We start from the raw sequence: 19,532 nt of genomic DNA, 5'->3' as shown, positions 1-19,532 counted from the left end.
GTATGTAATAATATGTATTGGATATATACTGCACAATGATAGTAAGTACTATTTAATATACTGGATATGTAATGTTATATGATGATAAACAAAAAACAACACATTACCACGTTTGTAGAGATACAAGTTGACTAATAAGATATGTACTGATAATTTATGTATGTATGATAATGTTTGACTGTTTTCTTTTAACATTAATGCTCCCAGTTTATTGCTTTGCATGTTGTGTGCCTCTGCATTGCGTGTTTTAATACCTGACAATGTAGCATGATGATGTGTTCAGTGATATTTCCACTAACATTCATATATTGTTGATCTGCCTGCTTATAAATGTTCATCTTAGATTTCCTAGGAAGGTTTTTATACGGCATGTTTCCAGGGATTACAGATGATTACCATTTGAAACTAATGTGGTGTTAACCATAATCAATTTCAGCTCGAGAATTAACTGGTGACTTGCTTGATCATTATTCAAAATTGTATTGGTAATGGGATAAATAGAGATTGGGTACGTGCTACTATTTTGTATTCTATCTAAAATGTAAAAACTGCGTTAAAGTGCACTGTGAAATTCAAACTCACAATATCAGAGGAAAGTAAGGTGGCAGGGTCCGCCAAATATAAACAAAGTAAAACCGCATGACATTGTGTTGTCCTTTAAGGTCAGTTTGTTTATTCAGATTATTCAGTTATGAAAACAAAGAGTTTGTTCATTTACTTTGTTCAGACATTAACAAAAAAAAATCCTTCTCCGCTGATTAATACATCTTCCCCAAAACGACACAGTGCACCTTTAAAATCGAAACAACTTCAACACCTAGACTATAGTTTTGCATGCATTATTTTGGTGCCACATTATTTTTCAGGACTGTTCAAAATGGGTTGCTTCATGTTTTTTAAGGCTGGGGAACAGAAAATGTCCACTCTGCTGAGTGGAGCATTGCTGTTTTTTTTTCATCTCTGTGTATGCCATCAGTTGCATACACCATCTTTGGCTGAATGCCGCCTCCCAGTGGTCTTTGCGAAAAAGTTTTTTTTCCCCTCCTATGGCCGCGTTCCAAACTAATTAGCCCGCATCCTCAAACACTACTCACGTTTCATGGCATGTGGCCTCATTCGATATCTAAACCACGTCGTGGTTTAGATATCGACGCTCGACGCGTGTTTATTGTATATTTCGACAAATCGCTATTAGACTTAAAACACTCAAAAACACTGATTTGGTTATTGTGCTCGGCGGCGCGCGCGTCGTGAGCGAGCTTTAAAGGGCCCCGGCTGCGCGTGCCCGAGCTGTTGCGAGGGGCTATCGAATCGGGGCCGCGCGCGCAGCAAAGGCTGATGATCATCACAGAGAGTCGTCACGTCACGGATCCGCAGCGACCGACAGAGATGCTGAGGTGACAGGCAGAAGGAGAAAAGGGACGATCACATCCAGACATATTTCACCTCCCGCGCGTTTATTTATCCTCCAGCCATCACAGCCGACACCGACAGCCTCCAGCCTCTCTGCCCATGGACGGCTCTCCAGCTATGGGATTCCGCTCGATGTCGACCCCGCCGCCTCCGTACGTAGACGATTTCGTGTAACCACACCCGGCTCCTCTTTGGATCAAGGATTGGCAGCGAAGACCCGAGGTAAGGATCCACAATCCCGGGAGGAGGAGGCCGCGCTGCACTACGCGACCTCCCGCTTCGGGTTTTTTTTTTCACGCCTCTCGGCCACCATTTCGCTGTCGCCCGCAGCTTGCATGCGGTGAGTTTGTTGTTATCCCGAGAGCTTTTTACAGTAGAGCCCAGGCATGATGAGGGGTTTGCGTGGCCTGTGGACGGTGCGTGGACGCGCCTGAGTAAATCTGCTGTGGCAACCAAAGAAGCCACGCAACAGCTCCAGCAACAGTTTTCTCTGCAGGAGAAGGAGAGCAGAGAGGATTGCTGTGTGTTTTTTATTTATTATTGTACTGTGAGTGTGATGGAAATGACTGCAGCTTGCATGTCAGCAGAGGTATTTGTGTTTCTCTTTATAAAATCCTTGTTGTGGCTCTCCAGGTGAATGCATCCTTGATGGCAGAGGCTTCATGTGGAGCCATTAAGCCACATACACACATGCTCATCCTTCACAGTTTCTTCAGATTGGCTCAGCTGCATCCACGCTGTGACCTGAGAGGAGGCAGAGCAGTGCATAGGGCCTCCACATGGGCCTCGTCCTGCACACAAAGTTGCCAGACCAGGCACTGATTTCATCCTGCGTGGTGCCATGTGTTTCTTGCATACAGATGGTGTTTTTGGATCTGACTCGGTCCCCTCTCTGACCAAACATCCCCAGGATTTAGTCGGAGGCGCAGGAGGAAATAGCCATTCGTGCGGCCGTAAAACTTCCCAGCAGACAGAAAGGGCAGAGGCGACGACAAGCTGCAGTCAGCAGATGAAAATGGCACTGCACCATGGTCGCCATGGAGATGAAGGGGTCAGGAAGCGTGATTCATGATGAGACGGTAGCCGGCTGTCATAGATTGGTTTAATTTTTGGTCCAAGGTCTGCTCCCGCTGGGATGTTTGTTCATTGATGGCGGTTTGTATGATGATGAAGGACGAGGAGGAGGAGGAGGAGGAAGAAGAGCAGAGACATGCCTCTCTGTGAGGTGTGAGATTAGTCACAGCGTGAGGCGGCCTGTCGTGTGCATAGGTGTGTGTGCCCTTATGCAATGTGTGTTGGAGGGGTTGGTTTAAGGTTTGTTACATGCAGTCTGTGGATGATTCTGCTTTGTTTTTGTGTTAATAATAAATAATAAAAAGATACACGATGGCTGACTCTTGACCTAAAAGTAGAGGTAAGGTTAGGTCACAGAGACCTCCCGAAACACCAATCCTTTCCTCTACAGCATCCACCTTTTCCTGCAGAAGTGTGTGTTTTCTCCCAGCAGACAGCAGCCGTCTCACTAAGAAAGGATGCCTCCTGCACGATAGCTCAGATGTGACAGAAAAAAAGAGTGAAAACACGAGAACATGCGTTGGTGACCTTGACGTTGTGACACAGCACGCACAGCAGAGGTTATTTGATCAGTGTTTACGGTGACTTTCTCTGGTCCCTGCGGGGTGAAAAGAGGATTTTGTACAGCGTGTTTCTTCTGTGGTTCGGATGGCGTAGTCTGTGTTTTTTGCCTCGTCATCAATTAGCATAATATCAAGAATTCCACTGATGTTGTTCCAGTTGCTTCGCCTGAAGATTTGCAGGGGAAAATACAGGTTCCAGTGTCTGACATTGAGATAATGTGTTAACTAGTGAGCATTTGTAAAAGTTTGGTTCCGCTTTGGCCCACGTGGCTTTAAAGAGAGGTGTTGAGACTTTCATTTCGATGTCTCTTCCTTCCTGTTTTTCCCAGAGCATGAATCCTAGATACGTGCAAAAACGGATGACTTTCCTGTTAACCGCAGCTGTTCTTTCTGGTTAGTGCTGATTGCCAAATTATAGCATTTTAACACGCTAAACCGTGTCAGTGGTCAACATTCTCTGCTAAACATAGCCCAACAGAGCCACTAGTCATTCTCGCCAAGCCAAAATAGGGACACTTTTTAAAGTTTCAGAGACCTTGTTTCCTGCATTCTGGAAACTTTGAACAATTTGCTCTCTCTCTTCTCCATTTATCTGTCCGTCTCTCACTCAATGAGGAGGCTCAGGTGTAACAGAACGGTAGACTACACACTGTACAGTCGAAGAAACAGGTTATGATTAATAAAAGGGTAAAAAGATGTGAACATTTGTCATGAATCTGGAGGAATAAAGGAGAACTGTGACCCTGGGAGGTAACGAAGAAATGAAAAACATGTGGCTGGCAAGTCTGCCACTAGCATGGCTGTCCACTCTGAATATTATTTCGTTTTAAAGGATATATTCACCTAAAAATGAAAATTTTCTGTCGCTATCCTCTCACCCCTGTGTTGATGGAAAGTTTTGTAGTCCACAAAACATTTCTGGAGCTTCACAGCAAAACAACGCTGCAACGTTCTCCTAATAACTGAGGTAGCTGGGGACTTAATATGTTTAAAACGTGAAAAACAACCGAAGAAAAAGCATAAAATGGATGAACAATCCAAGCCTTGTGAAGCCCTGAGATCCAAAATTGATTTGAAAAGACGTTATTTCAACCTTTGACGCGCGGTCAAGCTTGTGCACCCACTTCAGATGGGGTGTTTGCTAACGCTAGAGTGAAGATTTGAGCTTTAAAAAGGATGTAAATAGGATTTTTTTAATCAATTCTCGATCTCGAGGCTTCTGGAGACTTGGATTGCACTGGACAGGCTGTGTGGAGACATTTTATGTTTTTTTCCCCCAGTTGTTTTTCATATTTTCAAACAAGTCCCCATCCACTTCAGTCGTTAAGCAGAACGCTGCAGCGACATTTTGCTCCAGAAATGTTTTGTGGACCACTAAAACTTTACCTGACTTCCATCTGCACGGTGGTGAGTAGATAATGACTGAATTTTCATTTTTGGGTGAACTTATCCTTTAAGCACATAATCTTCATTAGAGTCAAAAGGAAATTACAAGCTTTGTAATATAAAAGTCTTATCACATCAGGAGCTTCACTATCATAAACCTTAATCCATCATATCGTGCATTTTCTGAAGAGACAAAGCATTTCACAAAGAAAATAATATATATCTTTACAAATGTATGAATATATAAAATTCAAGATACTTTGTTGTCATTGTACTAATGTGCAAAATAACAACGCAGTGAAAATACCACGGCACTCACTGATTTTAAGAAAGAAACAATATAAAAAGATAATATTAAAAAAGAAAGAGATAACAATATAAAATCATATAAATACGAGGTAGTTATTGAAGAGTAAGCTAGTAGTCATGGTGGTAATGTGCAAAATCAAACAAACGCATAGTAAGTAAATAGCAGTATATAGGGAATAGTAGCATAATCATCCAATGCACTGAAGAGAGTATGGTGACGGTAAGAAACAGTAATTAAATACCTAGAAGTTAAAAGTCTATAAGATTGATAATATGTCTTAAGAATTGATTAATTGATTTATATTCTGGAGACGTCTCGTCCAGTCATCATGTACCAAGTCCACCTTTATTCCCGAGCCTCAACCCTGGGACACGTTTCACGCTTGTCATTTCACAGTTATCTAGTCTAACCACGCTTTGCCCTCCTCCATCTCCCAACCTCGTCCCGGAGCATGATGGGATTGATTGCCTCCTTGATGTTGGGATCATGCCCTGTAACCAAATAGTGTTTTGAAGGCTCGTTGCATAACCGTAGATGCCTGCGCGCCGTGTGCAGAATGATGAATCGAAGTCGGGTTTTGCTTTGAGTGTTTGAAGCCAGACTAAAGGAAGTTACTAGCGTGTGCACTCCTGAGGAATGCTTGTCTATGACATGGATGTTGCATTATACAGGAGCAGAGACGCAGCTCATCGAGGGAAAACTACATTTGATTGTTGTTGAGTGTGTGTTACATAGTCGTAAATGTATTTGTAGCACATGTTCGTAAATAAGTCTTGTATTGCTGTATTGATCAATGATTTTCTGATATAAGTATGTAACTATTAAAAGGTTTTGGGTTGCCAGGTAGCCAAAACTCCTCCAGCAGGACAGTTATCTTTGAGCTCCTAGTTCATTCACTTTTCGGACCAAAATCATTGTAGTGACAGTTTGTTAAAGGATTAGTTCGCCCAAAAGGAAAATTATGTCATAATCTTCTCAGCCCCAGTGCTGATGGAAAGTCAGGGGACGTTTTCGTAGTCCACAAAACATTTCTGGAGCTTCGCAGCAACACAACGTCGCAGCATTCTGCTCGACAACTGAGGTATATGAGGACATTAATAATAAAGCCTTTACCTTGTAAGCAAACTTACAAACGTTTTGTAAGGCGAGATTTATGCGAAAATGGTGGCAATAATTTATCTTGAAGCATCAGATACATGTAAGGATGTGGTCCGGGACAGTATTTGTATGAATTTTGACTTTGGGTGGCACAAAGACCTGGTATTACAGTCACCCCAGTTAAAAAAAATCATATTGTGATGAATCATAGTTATTGTGATGTGTATATCTGCAGCGTTGGCAAAAAAACAAAAGTAAAACTCTTTTCCAAAATGCAATCTGAACCAAAGTAATGCAACTTTAATGAAACATTAATGTATTCATACAAAACTTACACTACAGTGTGTGATATTTCTTTATGAGTTTACCTATCGTGGTACACAAACAAAGCTGATCACTCTAATGCATAATGAGGCTGCTTTAACGATCTCATTATATCTGACAAGACTTATAGTACCGTCTTGGTCCTTTGCTGTCATACACGGAAGATAAATGGCTGAGGAAAGTGATATGCCGATGAAGCCTTTTTGTAATTTAAGATGCAGGACTGTTGCCCGCGAGTTGGTGGGGCGAGTTTGTCTAGAAAAGACAGCTGCTGGCAGCAGGTGTGGCAGCTGCATCGATGGTCGAGTATCAGAGAGCTCCAGCCATTAAGCCAGGGGTTTAACTTTGTCTGTCAACGGGGGAGACTTTCAGACATTCACACGAAGTTCAACCTGGCCTTATCTGGTGAAACCTTCTGGTTCGAAACTCACGAACATTAGCTGAAGATGCTCAAGCTTAAGCCTAAATAACCAGAATTCAACTGATTTCCTTGATTTTGATTTCTTCTGTAGGGTTCTCCATCAAGGCCCAAATGCCCGGCCCAGTGTGAGGCTGCTGTTCGAGGGGGGGAAGCAGTGAGGGCAGCGTCCCTGGTCCACAGACGAGATGAGCGGGGGAGCGGAGCAAGCTGACATCCTAAGCGTGCTCTCCCTGGTCAAGGAACGATGGAAAGTGGTAAGTGGCGTGTTCTCCAGCGACAATAGGCCGCGTGTTTGTCCGCTCCAGCTCCGTCACCGCCTGTCTCCAGCTCACCCTCTGCCCCACAAACAACAACTCTTTGTTCATCAGACAATGCCCGAGTCCTTCTGCTCTTCCTCTAAAGTATCTCACCTGTGGCTTGGACAGTTTGGGGTCGTGTCTCTCCGTCCAGGTAGGGCTGCTGCAGTATAAGAGATCTAAAAATAGCCTGTGTAGCTATTTGTGGCAGTGCAGTGTGCTATAGGCAGCAGCGGCAGTGTTCCCCGAGGGCCCGTGTCTCTCACTGCTGTGCCAGCCTGGGCGCCATGTGAGGCTGTTATTCCTAACTGGCACCACTTCCTGTCTTCTAAGGAGCAGAGTTACATAAGAATGCTGCAGCTAATCCCACATATTGAGCTCTTAGTGCGACACACGGCTCTGTGTGTGTGTGTGTGTGTGTGTGTGTGCATGGAGGACAGTGAAGGACACGTGGGAACTTAAAGCTCTACTAGTACTGAGAGTTAAATGGCAGAACTGCTGTGAGCAGACTGACAGAGGGAAATAAAGAAGAGTAACTTCTTCTTTTATTCAGATCTCCATTAGCATACGCATTGGCTAATCTCCACCCAACATACAGTTATACACACTTACACACACGACAGCCAAATAAACAAACAAAACAGTTCATCTTATCAAATCAAAAATCAGTACATATGGAGAAGAAACAGCATTGTCATCCTTTCAAATTAAAAGTCAATCGCAATTCCTCAAGAATTCAGGTAAATAAATATAATATATTTTTTTATAAATGTAACTCTGGTGTGATTGACCTTCTTAAATTATATAGTCGTCCATCCTGCGCCTCCACATATTTGATTCCAAGAAAGTAGGGTATTGAAATACTGCACCGTTTTTATAATTTATACACACAACTTAATTATGGTTACATTAATATTTAAAGGCACTGAGTATGAACTGACCTTTGGTATTCCCTTGAATAATATGCACTGGGAATGAATTCCTCCTGACCACGGCTCTGTAAACTACTGTTTTCCTTGTCATACTTTTATTTGCTTTAGGTGGAGAGAATCTAATACCTTTGCCACATTTATTCCTGTCAGATAGAGCTGATATTGTGTGGTATTTGATCATTTATTTATTGATTGTCAAGCACTAGGTAGTCTCAGTTTCTTAAATGTGAGGATTTTCGTCTCTTCTTTCTCTTCTCTGATGGGATATTGAATATTTTGGGCATTTTGGACTCTTAGTCTACATCATCTTAGGCTTTAGGAAATTGCGATAAGCATTTTCTGACATTTCTTGAGAGAATAATTGTCAAATTTAATCTATAATGAATATAATCATTTGACTGACCTTGACAAAAAAAGTACAAAAAATTTCCTTCTAATAATCTTCCCACATCAATGTGTGTCTCACTGTGCATGCACATTGCATACAGACTGTAAAAGTAGTCTTTTTTCATATGAAGTTCTGTATGTAATGTGTCATCGTCTTCCTCCAGACGAAGAAGATTGGGGGTGGTGGATTCGGGGAGATCTACGAGGCGGTGGACCTGCTGACACGGATCAATGTGGCGCTGAAGGTGGAGTCGGCCCAGCAGCCCAAACAGGTGCTCAAGATGGAGGTCGCCGTGCTGAAGAAGCTCCAGGGTGAGTCGAAATGGATTCAGTGGATTTAGTTACATTTCTGGAATTGATTGATTGCTCTTTGGCACGATGACCTATTGATCTGCCACAAAAGAGGATACAGTGTTTATCTTAAGCATTCACCACTTAATAGAAGTTAAACATTTTCTGTCAATGATTTCTCCTGGATTGATTGAATAAACGGACAAACAAAACACAGGAAGTAGTAGGATGTCGAAAATACAGGGGTGGCATTTGTGCATCAATAGCTGCTTACAATAATCTCTCAGTTTGAGAGCAGATACAGATCATCTGACTCATCTGGAAACACAATTTGGCCCGGGGTTTGGCTCAGTTTGCTTCAGTCTCTGCTACAAAACACACCGTCATTCTGCAGGAACGGCAGATAAATCACTGCTTCTCACGTCGTGTGCTTACATCGTGGGAGTTTTACTGTAAACGTTTCGGTTGACAGGAACAGAAGCGACAGAATATCAGTACAACAGGAAGTATATGATTGTGTGCCGGGACACTCCCAACGCAACACAAGAGAGCTCCCTCAGCCAGGGGTTGTATAGTTTTACTCCTTTCACTCCTCTTTTTTCTAACTGTGTCTTGTCCCTTTCATCTTCCTTCCTGCCTTTTAACCACTGCGCCTTCTTTCTGTCTCCCCTCTGAGAGGAAAATCAATGGGCTGAGATCATGTTTGCTGTCTAATGGCTGCGGCCCGGGGCATCATGGGTCTGTTGCTTCCTGAGGGAACCAGCATGTAATTTGAGACGGCCCACCCTTCCAAACATCACTGACCAGCCCAGCTGTATAGAGTAAACAGCAACCCATGACCTTATAAGACTCATATCAAGCTGATGTTTTGGATCCTGCAATTGGATCTTTTGGTTTATTTTTTTAGAAATTGGTGAAAGTAAGCCATCTAAAAATGAGTGTTTTTAACATGGAGGTTTGGTTAGTAACTGTTTGCATTCACTCTTCGCTGGAGGGTTTGGGGTGTGGCTGCAGTCAACTTGCCACTGCAGCAGTGTCCTTTGAGACCAGAGCACACACACACACATGCACAAACACACAAGGCATTCATGCACATGTGCAGACCGGGTGTCGTGTGCTATAGCCTATAAATCAGCAGGGCAGGGTAGTCATACAGGGAAGCTGGTGACGGGATAAGCAAGGGCAGGGAAATATGGACACACACATCATCATGATTCACGCGGCATGCAGTATCTTATGATCAAATGATGCAGCTGACGTCAGGTGGCTGTGGAGTGAGCTCAGCTTCTCCTCAAAAGTAACCGGAAAACTCTCTTGTCCTTCGTCATTTCTCAGGTAAAGACCACGTGTGTCGCTTCGTGGGATGCGGCCGCAATGACCGCTTTAACTACGTGGTGATGGAGCTGCAGGTCAGTCTACATGCAGAGGAGGTTTTTTTTGTTTTTGTTTTTCAATTTACACTTTCACCAGTATGCAAATAGAAACATACAGAAAACAACAAAAGGTAAAACTCAAAGAGACAACAACCACAACAACAAAAAGTACAGTACCACACAACAACATAGAACATACGGTGAAAATACACACTACAGTGCCTCACTATTAAGTATACATAATTCATCATCATATAATTCATACATATGTGGAACCAACATTTCAAAATAATCACAGTATTGGTCTGTATTAATTGCAAATACACAACGCTTTCATACGATGGTCATACCAGCTCTTCATCCAAACCAAGAAGATCAGAAAAATGAAGTAAATTGAAGACTGTTGGTGGCACAGAACAAGCCATTCAAGACCGGCAGACTGACCAGAGGTCATGCTGACATCGCCATCCCATGCTGCTAGCATGGCTCCAAATATTTATAGCCACAATACTCTCCATGTAGAGATTCAGACAGCACTCAGAGCTCACATACCTGCTGAGATCCACAGAGGCATCAGATTAGTTTAAATCACTGCATCCAGCACACAGTCTATGATGGCGATTATTAAAATAACTTTTCAAATGTATGCATATTTTTTTAGGGGTAAGGGTCAGAAAACATCTGCTGAATCTGAAGCTGATGATAGATGAGCTCTGAGTGAGGTCTGGTTCTTAGTTATACAACCAGAACCACAGGAATGCTACATTTCCGTGTAGTGCACTGACTCCTGACCAAACCATGTGTTTAATTATAGATGATCGGTGCAGCTGAACATATATTTTTCCTCGCTGTTGGCTTTGACTTTGTGCACTAAACATACTGTCAGTGGCATTTCAGTCAGTAAAACACTTTCTAGTTACTCCTTGTTGCGTCCTTAAGAGAACTAGATGGATAAATGTAGTATTTTTGGTCTTTTATGACATGTTTGTTGAGGCAGACAGAGGTCCTGCTGTGTTCTTGAAGGGGGATTTTATCAGGCTTTAGTTAGTTTGTTAACTGTTCTCGTACTATGTGCTCTCTCAGGGTCGTAACCTGGCTGACCTGAGGAGGAGTATGACCCGGGGAACCTTCAGCATCAGCACCACCCTACGTCTGGGACGCCAGATCCTGGAGGCCATAGAGAGCATCCACTCTGTCGGCTTCCTGCATCGTGACATCAAACCGGTGAGTCACAGCTCGCCGGGTGCAGCAGAGGACATTTATTTCATAACCTTAACTTTCATTATCATTAATGTTCTTTCCATATTGTCCCGCTAAATTGGGATATTTTTATTTCTATTGTCTGGGAAGTGTTTGTGACTCCTGCACTTTATATTATTGGCTACTAGCATTGTTGCTGATTCATTATTTTGTTTTGGTTTATTGACTGTTGCACTCACAGCCCGTTGGCTCACTATGAGTGCTGGCCGAAAGCCTAAAATGTAGCAGAATGTCTTCTGAGCTGCTGTATTAAATTATACTCCACCATAGGACCACATTATATTCCCCAGGGGCTGCAATAATTTAAATAGACATTAAGCATTATAGTAATTGCATTCACACATAATTCATTGTATTGTTAATTTAACTGTCTCCTGTTTTTTTTTCTGATCCAGTCCAATTTCGCGATGGGCCGCTTCCCGAGTACCTGTCGAACCTGCTACATGCTGGACTTCGGTTTAGCTCGCCAGTTCACCAACTCTTGCCAGGAGGTCCGACCTGTAAGTGCCCTCCTCTGTGTATATACTGAGCTTTAAGGCGCAAATGGATCAAATGACTTTCCGTAGTGTAAAGAATGTTAAACAGAGGTGTTTTCTAAGCTTTTTCAGCTCATTGTTGTGGTTTTACACCCCACAACATTACTGTTTTGGTTCAGTCTCGCTGCTCTCATCCATCTTGTTTCCAACAGCAGCAGGTAGCTGTTTTCAGTCAAAAAAAGCTCTGATAAACCCAGCGTACACTTCCTGCCAAGCACCAACTGGCTGACAGACAAAATTAGGGACTAGCTTTTGGACGTAGTGGAGCATTAGGAACTAAAGAGCCAGATATTAACCTCGTGAGTTAGTGAGGACAAAACAAGAGCTCTTACTACTTTTGTCGTCACCAGAATCAACCAAAAATGATTTAAACACAGTTTATACACATTTAATGGCTGTTTCCTTCTTTGTTTGTCAGCCCCGTCCAGTGGCAGGCTTCAGGGGAACAGTCCGCTATGCATCTGTCAATGCACACAAGAATAAGGTCAGTATCCATCTACCCTGTGCGACAGCTCTTGCGTAATCTGTCATGCTGACCTGCACGTGTCTATTCATGCACTTCTTCTAATTCATGTGCTAATTTTATTGATTAATATTAACTCAACCCTGGTGCAACTCTGCAGGAAATGGGTCGTCACGATGACCTGTGGTCTCTCTTCTACATGCTGGTGGAGTTTCTGGTCGGTCAGTTGCCATGGAGGAAGATCAAGGACAAAGTAAGCAAAAGATAATTATTGTCCTCCCTCGTTCAGGTAGCTGTAAGCGATGAGATGTGACAGATTTGTAAGTGTGTGGGTTTGTTCATTTCCAGGAACACGTAGGGAAGCTGAAGGAGACTTACGACCACCGTCTGATGCTCAAACAACTGCCGGCAGAGTTTGGTGTCTTCTTGGAACACATCTCCACCCTCGACTACTTCACCAAGCCCGACTACCAGGTGACCCATGGGTTCAATTTGGATTTAATAAAGAGACGGCTTTTCCGACTACATAGAAGTTCTTATTTCAGGAAGGGTTTGATATTTCTCAGAAGTAAAGTGTGCAGAACATGATCGAGAAAGATTTTCTCCAGTTGATATGTGTCTGCCTTTAAGCACCACAAGTGTTTGAAACCAACTCTCTGTTGAATTTTACTGAACAAAAAGCTAAATCGTGCGTTTTGTGTCGTTACAGCTGCTGATGTCCGTGTTTGACAACAGCATGAAAACCTACAACGTCGTGGAGAATGACCCTTATGACTGGGAGCGGACTGGCACAGATGGCACCTTGACGATCAGCGCCACTGCCACAACACCGCAACATCACACCCGCCTCACTCCAGTGCACTTGGGGTATGTTTGATTGATAAATGAACTTAAAGTAGGGTTGATACAGGTGTTTTTTTATGTTTTATAGCCCATGTGAAATGATTGGTTGAAATCATACATCTACTGTCTTATAACACCTGGAACATGAAATAATGTTTGTACCTTTTGTTGTCCCAGTATGGCGAATGCCTCCCTGATCCCTGGCGACCTGCAGAGGGAAAACACAGACGAGGTTCTGCAGGACGAGCAGCTCAGCGATGTGGAGAACAACCCCGCTCCAGAGCGCCTGCCGGGCTCACCTCTCCACCTACACCGCAACCAGGAGGCTGACGTCTGGGAGGAGCTGGACCGCAACCGTAACCGCATCAGGACAGCAGTGTGGAAGGTAGATTATAGTCGAGCACTTGCAGAGAGATGATTCCACAGTTGAATGAGTCACTGACAAAACTGATTGGTTTCCATAGGCGGGACCGGAGGAGGAACACAGCAACAACCAGGGTAACCAAGGACAGCAGGGCAACTATGCTGGGCTGAACGTGGGCTCCTCTGTCAAGCTGCACGCTCAGCCTGTGGCCTCAGACCGTGACGGCCCTCTGCTGAGGAAGCTCCGTAACATTCACAGTTTTGAGCTGGAGAGGAGGCTCGGCTTAGAGTCCAAGCCCAGTCCAGAGCGCTCCCTGGAGCCCGAGTAAGTCTGTCAAGACTCTGATCGATCTACATTAAAGGTCCCTTATTGCAGACTGATAGACCATAGATTGTAAACTAGGAGCATTTTTGAGTGATGTTTTGCCTCTCTTTAAATAACTTGGCCTGTGCTGGGAATCTGTTCTGTTTTTTTACTATTATATTATGGTTTTGTTTTGTGTTTGTACTCCACACCATGATGTAGTGATCAAGAGTAAAAAAAAAAAAAATTATCTGCATATTATCGGACCTCTAACACATTTTTTTTTCTTGAGTTTCCCTGATGATTGAGTTGAGAGTTGATAATTTGCATCTGTCTTGTGTCTGTTCAGCTTATCGAAGCAGCAGCTCGGCACCCAGCACCAGGAGATGGAGGCTGATGGGGCTGCGATCATCCAAGTAACTCAGGGTCAAGCTCTACCTGCCGGGGAGCGTCCTGACAGGATCTGGCACTATGATGAGGAGTTCCGCTCTGGTGGTGGCTCTCCTAAGCCAGCATCCTCTGGATCTCAGGAGCAGGGAGAGGGGGCAGTCAGCAGTGGGGGCTTTGTGGCCCTCAATCTAAGCTCTGGGAGGCATGACATTGACTCGAGGGAGTGGGTGATGGTGGAGAGGCCCAGTGGCTCTCCAGGAGCCAAGGCCACCGCCAGCCCTTCGGAGGAGGATGAGGAGCCGGAGGTGCTCCAGCCAGGGGGACACTCTCCTGGATGGGAAAAGGGCAGCCGAAGCCCGAGCTCTGGCAAAACTAAGCAAGAAAGTGCGGCTTCCTCCAAGGGAAGTGCAAAAGTGGACAAGCTGGAGCTCAGTGTGGGCCCTGTGGGGGCTCTGCCCCCCGTCACTCCGACCAGCCCAGCTGAAGCTCTGGCTGAAGGAGTCCTCACTCAGGTAAGCCCTTTCATTTGAAGGTCATCTCACATCATGACATACATGATACTGACTGTAGTCAGCATTTTACCAAGTTAAAAAGCTGCACTGAGTTCTAGCCATAGAACCTAAATGCTAATCAGTCAGAGTTCCACCAGCTGCATCTTGCTGTAGTGTGAAGCTAAATGTTACTGCTGTGTGTTTTCTCGTTTCTTCGCTTCTGTTTATTTGTTAGAAAAAGATATTTGTGTCACAGCTGCAGCGCTTTTTATCAGATCACAGCATGGGGAAAAGAGAGCTTATGGCTTTGAAATGCACTTTGATTTGCGTTAAATATTCTGCATAATTTAATCTTACTTTCAGACATTTGCAATGTGTTTGGTTGGTTTTATTTACTTGACAAATTAATTGATTTATTTCCAAAATATGCTTTGGTTTGCTCAGTTTAAACTACTTTTTTGCTCCTTTGCCGTTACATTACATTCAACCAGCCCATCGAGTCAAACTCCAACATCCTGTTCAATCTACGTGTTACACATAGTAGTTTGCACTCTTTTCACTACAAGAGGAATAACTGTCCCCTCGCTCTCTCCTACAACCTGAACAACTGCCTCCAAGTTGAAAATGTAGAGTGCCTTCCCAAAATCTACCTTCCTCTCCTCTGTCTTCTTTTCCTAGCCTAAGATCAGTCCCTTATATTTACAATCCCCCCGTCGCTTTACCTGTTCAAGACAACTCTCCCCTCGGGCTCCCCACCGGTGCAACCTGCTTGTCCTACCTCACAGTAGCTCCACCTTACTTCCGTCTCACTCCCTCACCAATCTCACTCCCCCTCCTCTCTTCACCTCCCACTTCTCTCCCTCCCGTCTCTTAGCTCCCCACCTCTCCTCCGTCCCTGCCTGAGGAGGTTGCGGTCCGGACATGCAGCCCCATCCCTCTGCGTTCTCCCAGCCCTCTCACTCTCCTGACCACCTTGTCGGACCCGCTGCACCAACGACAGCCGCCGGGCATGAGGCGCAGCCAGTCCGTCGACCAGCAGCAGCAGGAGCGCCCCTCCTCTTCCTCCTCCTGCCACGCCTCCCTACCACTACCATCACACCCTGCCCCCGGCACCCGTTCGCCCAGTCGCAGGAAACTGCCGGCCATCCCGGCGGGCGCTGCCAACACCAAGTTCCCCTCTGTCATACGCATCACCCGTGCCCAGCTTCAGCAGGTGATGAGCCCATCACTATCCCGTAAAATACAGACCTCCATTCAGCTTCCTCAACACGCAAGCTGTCAACCTTTTCTTTCTTTTTTTTTTGTTTTTTTGTTTAAGTTGCTTATTTTTGGCTTCTTTGTTTAGTCGGCTTGCTTTTTGTGTTGTTGTCAGGCAGCTCTCTCCAGAAACCATGTGGGGCATTGTGCAGGCCAGACAGAGCATGGGTCAGATGTGTCCTTGTGTCTGGACATGTGTTCTTGTGATCTGAATAGGGGTGTGTGTTTGTCTGATTGTGGCATGTGTGTTTGGAATGTCGAGTCATGACTACAGGTTGCATGGTCTCTTTTGTTTCAGATCGTCTTTGTCCTCTCTATCTTTCTCTTTCTCTCTCTCTCCCTGTATTTGTTCCTCACCCTCTCTTCGCTGAAGCCCCCTGCGAAGTTGCGTGAACGTTTCCTGTCCTACTTGCTGGTTTAGTACTCACAGCTTGACTGACACTGCCATAGCACTTTGTGTGTTTCGGTCTGATAATGGTAGCTATGGTACTGCATGCTGTTGCCAAACTAATCACCATTTATTACCCCATATTATACAATTCTTCCCTTTTCACACATCTGCATCAGGCTCTTGCTACAGAACTACAGCACAACTCGACATGTTGTAGTCTATCAGCAACAGGCCTTTGACAATGAGAATATTATTCCCATTTTTTGTGCAGTTTATTTTTTAAATAACACCTGTCTGTCTTTTCTCTTCCCTCCCATGTCTCCACCTCCCCCTCCCCTCCAGTTGACAGCTCACCGGCCCTCTGGGCTGTCCTCCCAGTCGGGATCAGACAGTGCCCCACAGTGCCTCCTGCTGGAGAGGCGCGGTGAGGCTGAAGCTGAGGCTCAGCAGGTCCAGGAGCACACAGCGGACATCAGCTCCCCCCAGGACCATGTGCCCACCCATCCAGGGACCCCCACAGACCCCCTGGCTGAGATGCTGGTCAATGGAAACGCCAAAGCTCAAAGCCCTGTGCCAAGCCGCGTGTCTTCCCCGCGTTCTCCACGCTCGCCTCCTCTGCGTTCACCTTCCTCTCCTCGCTCCCCACGCAGCCCCTTGTTTGCCAATGGACACCTCTCCTCTCCTGTTAACGGCCAAAGGGATTTAAATAATGGAGCATTCCCCAGGCTGAAAGACCATGAGAACGATTATGGTCACATTCCATGTGCCACAGAGCCTCAGATACGGGGGGAGGAGAGCAGAGAAGTGCACCAGACCCCAGATCAGCCCAGAAGCCCAGCCTCCTCCTCCCCTGCCGCCCCCCGTAAGGACCCCAGCCGGAGGCATAGTCGCATCCCAGTCCTGGAGCCATCCAGCCTGCTGGAGCTCCCTCCTCCAGGATCTGCTAAGGAGAAACTCCTGCAGAAGAAAGCTAACCACCAGGGCCCGGTCCCCTCCCCCACTGCCTCACCATCCCTCTCCGACAGGCGGGGCCCCATGGTCCTCGCCAAGGACCCACTGTCCTCCACCTCCGACCGCTCCCAGGACGAGGACTCTCTTATGGGCTCCCGTTCTGACCGCCAGGGAGACGACGCTCCTTCCCTCTCCTCCTCCTCCAGCCCTCTGTCCCGCAAGAGCAGGATCCCTCGTCCCGTTCATCCAGCTTCTTCTGCTGAGCAGCTGGCTGCCCAATTCATGCCGCGCCCGCCCCCTGGAAAGCCACCTTGCCGTAACACAGTGGAGGGCAGGTAACTAGTTGAGCTGCATATTTTCTTTTCATTGATGAAAAACGTAATAAATAGCCAAATCTTTATTGTTTTCAAAGTATTTATGATAAACAGCATAAAAGAAAGAGCACCATAAGAAAAATAAATTACACCTTAAGTCACTTTGCTGATTGATTGACTAAAGGAATTGTGGGACGTTTTTGGGGATTGTTGTATATTTACTTTCTTGGTGGAAGTGAGATGAGATGATTGATACGACTCCCAAGTCCAGCAGGTGATAAGCTTAGCTTAGCATAATGACTGAAAGTAGGGGGAACAAGTTTTATTTTTAACTCCCTGCTAAAAATAAAACTTGTTTTTACATTTTTCTTTGAACAGATCAAAACAAAAAAAGTCCTGCAAACTGTCGCCCTCACTTGCAATCAGGAAAGATTTAATAATAATGTTTCGGTGCACAGACATTCGTCAGGCTACAAAAGGAGAGCCCATCTTAGAGAGGTTGGTTGACCCATGTGGACCAATCAGGTCACGCCACTGACTAAAAAACACTCAATACTAATATATATAACAACTTCATGGCAGTGTGGGCCTACAATAAAAACATTAAACAATTTGTACCATCATACATAGAAAAAAAAAATGTGTCACTCGAATTGTACATAATAAAGATACTATAGCAGGATAAATATAGTAATAGAAATTTGGTTGGCGCTTAGTCACGTCTACTGGAGCCTGTCCATAAACAAGAAAATAAGGGACAGGGTTTTTTTCAGCGCAAAAAATATCTACACATAGTTAATAAATACAAAATACAGCATAAAAATGGCTTCGCTTATGAGAGTGATTCCTCTCATCTAACTCTCAGCAAGAAATTTGATTCATCATCCTGTTTCCAGGTTCCTTGGCTATTATTCATAACCTGCCCTCCTTTTTGTGCCCACTCAGGCTCAGGCGGTACCGCATTCGAGCTGGCAGCACCAGTGACTCAGACCTCCTCACATGCCTTGCTCAGCTGATGCACGGTTCCCGAGGCTCCCCCCTTCACCACCGCTCCTCAGCCCAGCACGAGGGCCCCAGGATGGGCATCTGCAGCCTGACGAGCTCTCCTCACCACCACCGCAGCTCCAGCGCATCCCCACGCAGCTCCTCCTCCCTGCAGCGCTCCGTCAGCTCCTCGCCCTCCCGCCATGAGCACCGTGGAGGTGGGGGAGGGGGCTGCCTGGGCCGCAGCCGCTCGCCCCCCAGCTTCTCTGGCTCGCCGCCTCCACGCCGCTTCTACCCGCACCACCAGGATACTTGCTGCAGCCGCCAGGCCCGCACGGTCCCATTCCACCTGTCCAGGGGAAAAGGATGTAGCCGAGAGGGCAAGTGCTCCAGCAAGCTGAGCAGATAGTTGTGCTGCCGCGGCAGAGGATGGGAAGACTCCAATTATGTTAAGCTAGATAGAAGCCTGAGTCTTCCTGTATAATTTGAAAAATCCCTTTTTTCGCTGTCAGTCGGAATTACACTTGTCTCGTCGTTTCCCGCTGTTCTCTTCACTTCTTCTATTTGCACAAATGGTTTGTCATTCATTTATGTGCCCCGGGGTGCTCCAGCGATTTAGTACTGCACTTTCAATTCCAATCCCATTCATGACTAACATCTATATTTAGAATTTGCTGTGGAAACTGTCAAGACATGTGGCTACACGTGACTAAATCATAATTTTTGGTTGGAAGACAAAGTAGATTTTCTTAGAAACCCATTTTAATGTTAAGACAGAATCTTAAAGGGGAACTCCACCAGTTTTACACATTAAAGTGTGTTGACAGGTCTTAAGGATTACTACTGCATATGTGAAAAAGTAATATAAAGCCTTTTTGTGGCTCTAGAGGAAGCTGCATGTAATCTGATTTATTGCCTCCAGTCATGTCACTCAGTGGTTGAGTTGCATTGTGGGTAATGTAGGCACCAGGTTTTAAAAAGAAGAAAAATGTGTAGGATTGATTTTGACCATTTGTATTTAAACTCTCCATAATGAGTCCAACAGTGTTGAAGGAGTGCAACGTTAACAGTGATGGAATGAAACAAAGTACACTTCATCATGTACTGTGCATAAGTA

At 45.1% G+C, this 19,532-nt stretch overlaps 1 protein-coding gene across 1 annotated transcript; it reads left to right on the top strand.

Annotated features, from left to right (window-relative positions):
* The first annotated feature begins 1,576 nt into the window (after nucleotides 1-1,576).
* ttbk2a (tau tubulin kinase 2a) lies at nucleotides 1,577-18,824 on the top strand. Its single transcript, XM_073484127.1, has 16 exons — nucleotides 1,577-1,635; nucleotides 6,681-6,843; nucleotides 8,369-8,516; nucleotides 9,831-9,904; nucleotides 10,952-11,092; nucleotides 11,524-11,628; nucleotides 12,083-12,148; nucleotides 12,288-12,380; nucleotides 12,476-12,601; nucleotides 12,837-12,994; nucleotides 13,148-13,355; nucleotides 13,435-13,658; nucleotides 13,987-14,539; nucleotides 15,393-15,731; nucleotides 16,509-17,452; nucleotides 18,377-18,824. The coding sequence occupies exons 2-16, from the start codon at nucleotides 6,775-6,777 to the stop codon at nucleotides 18,822-18,824; spliced, it is 3,696 nt and encodes a 1,231-aa protein (XP_073340228.1). The 5' UTR covers nucleotides 1,577-1,635; nucleotides 6,681-6,774.
* Nucleotides 18,825-19,532: the final 708 nt, after the last annotated feature.

Source organism: Pagrus major, chromosome 16, assembly GCF_040436345.1.
Source record: "Pagrus major chromosome 16, Pma_NU_1.0".
Lineage (NCBI taxonomy): Eukaryota > Metazoa > Chordata > Actinopteri > Spariformes > Sparidae > Pagrus > Pagrus major.
The sequence above is the reverse complement of the archived record's forward strand: the minus strand, read 5'-3'. Positions and strand labels throughout refer to the sequence as shown.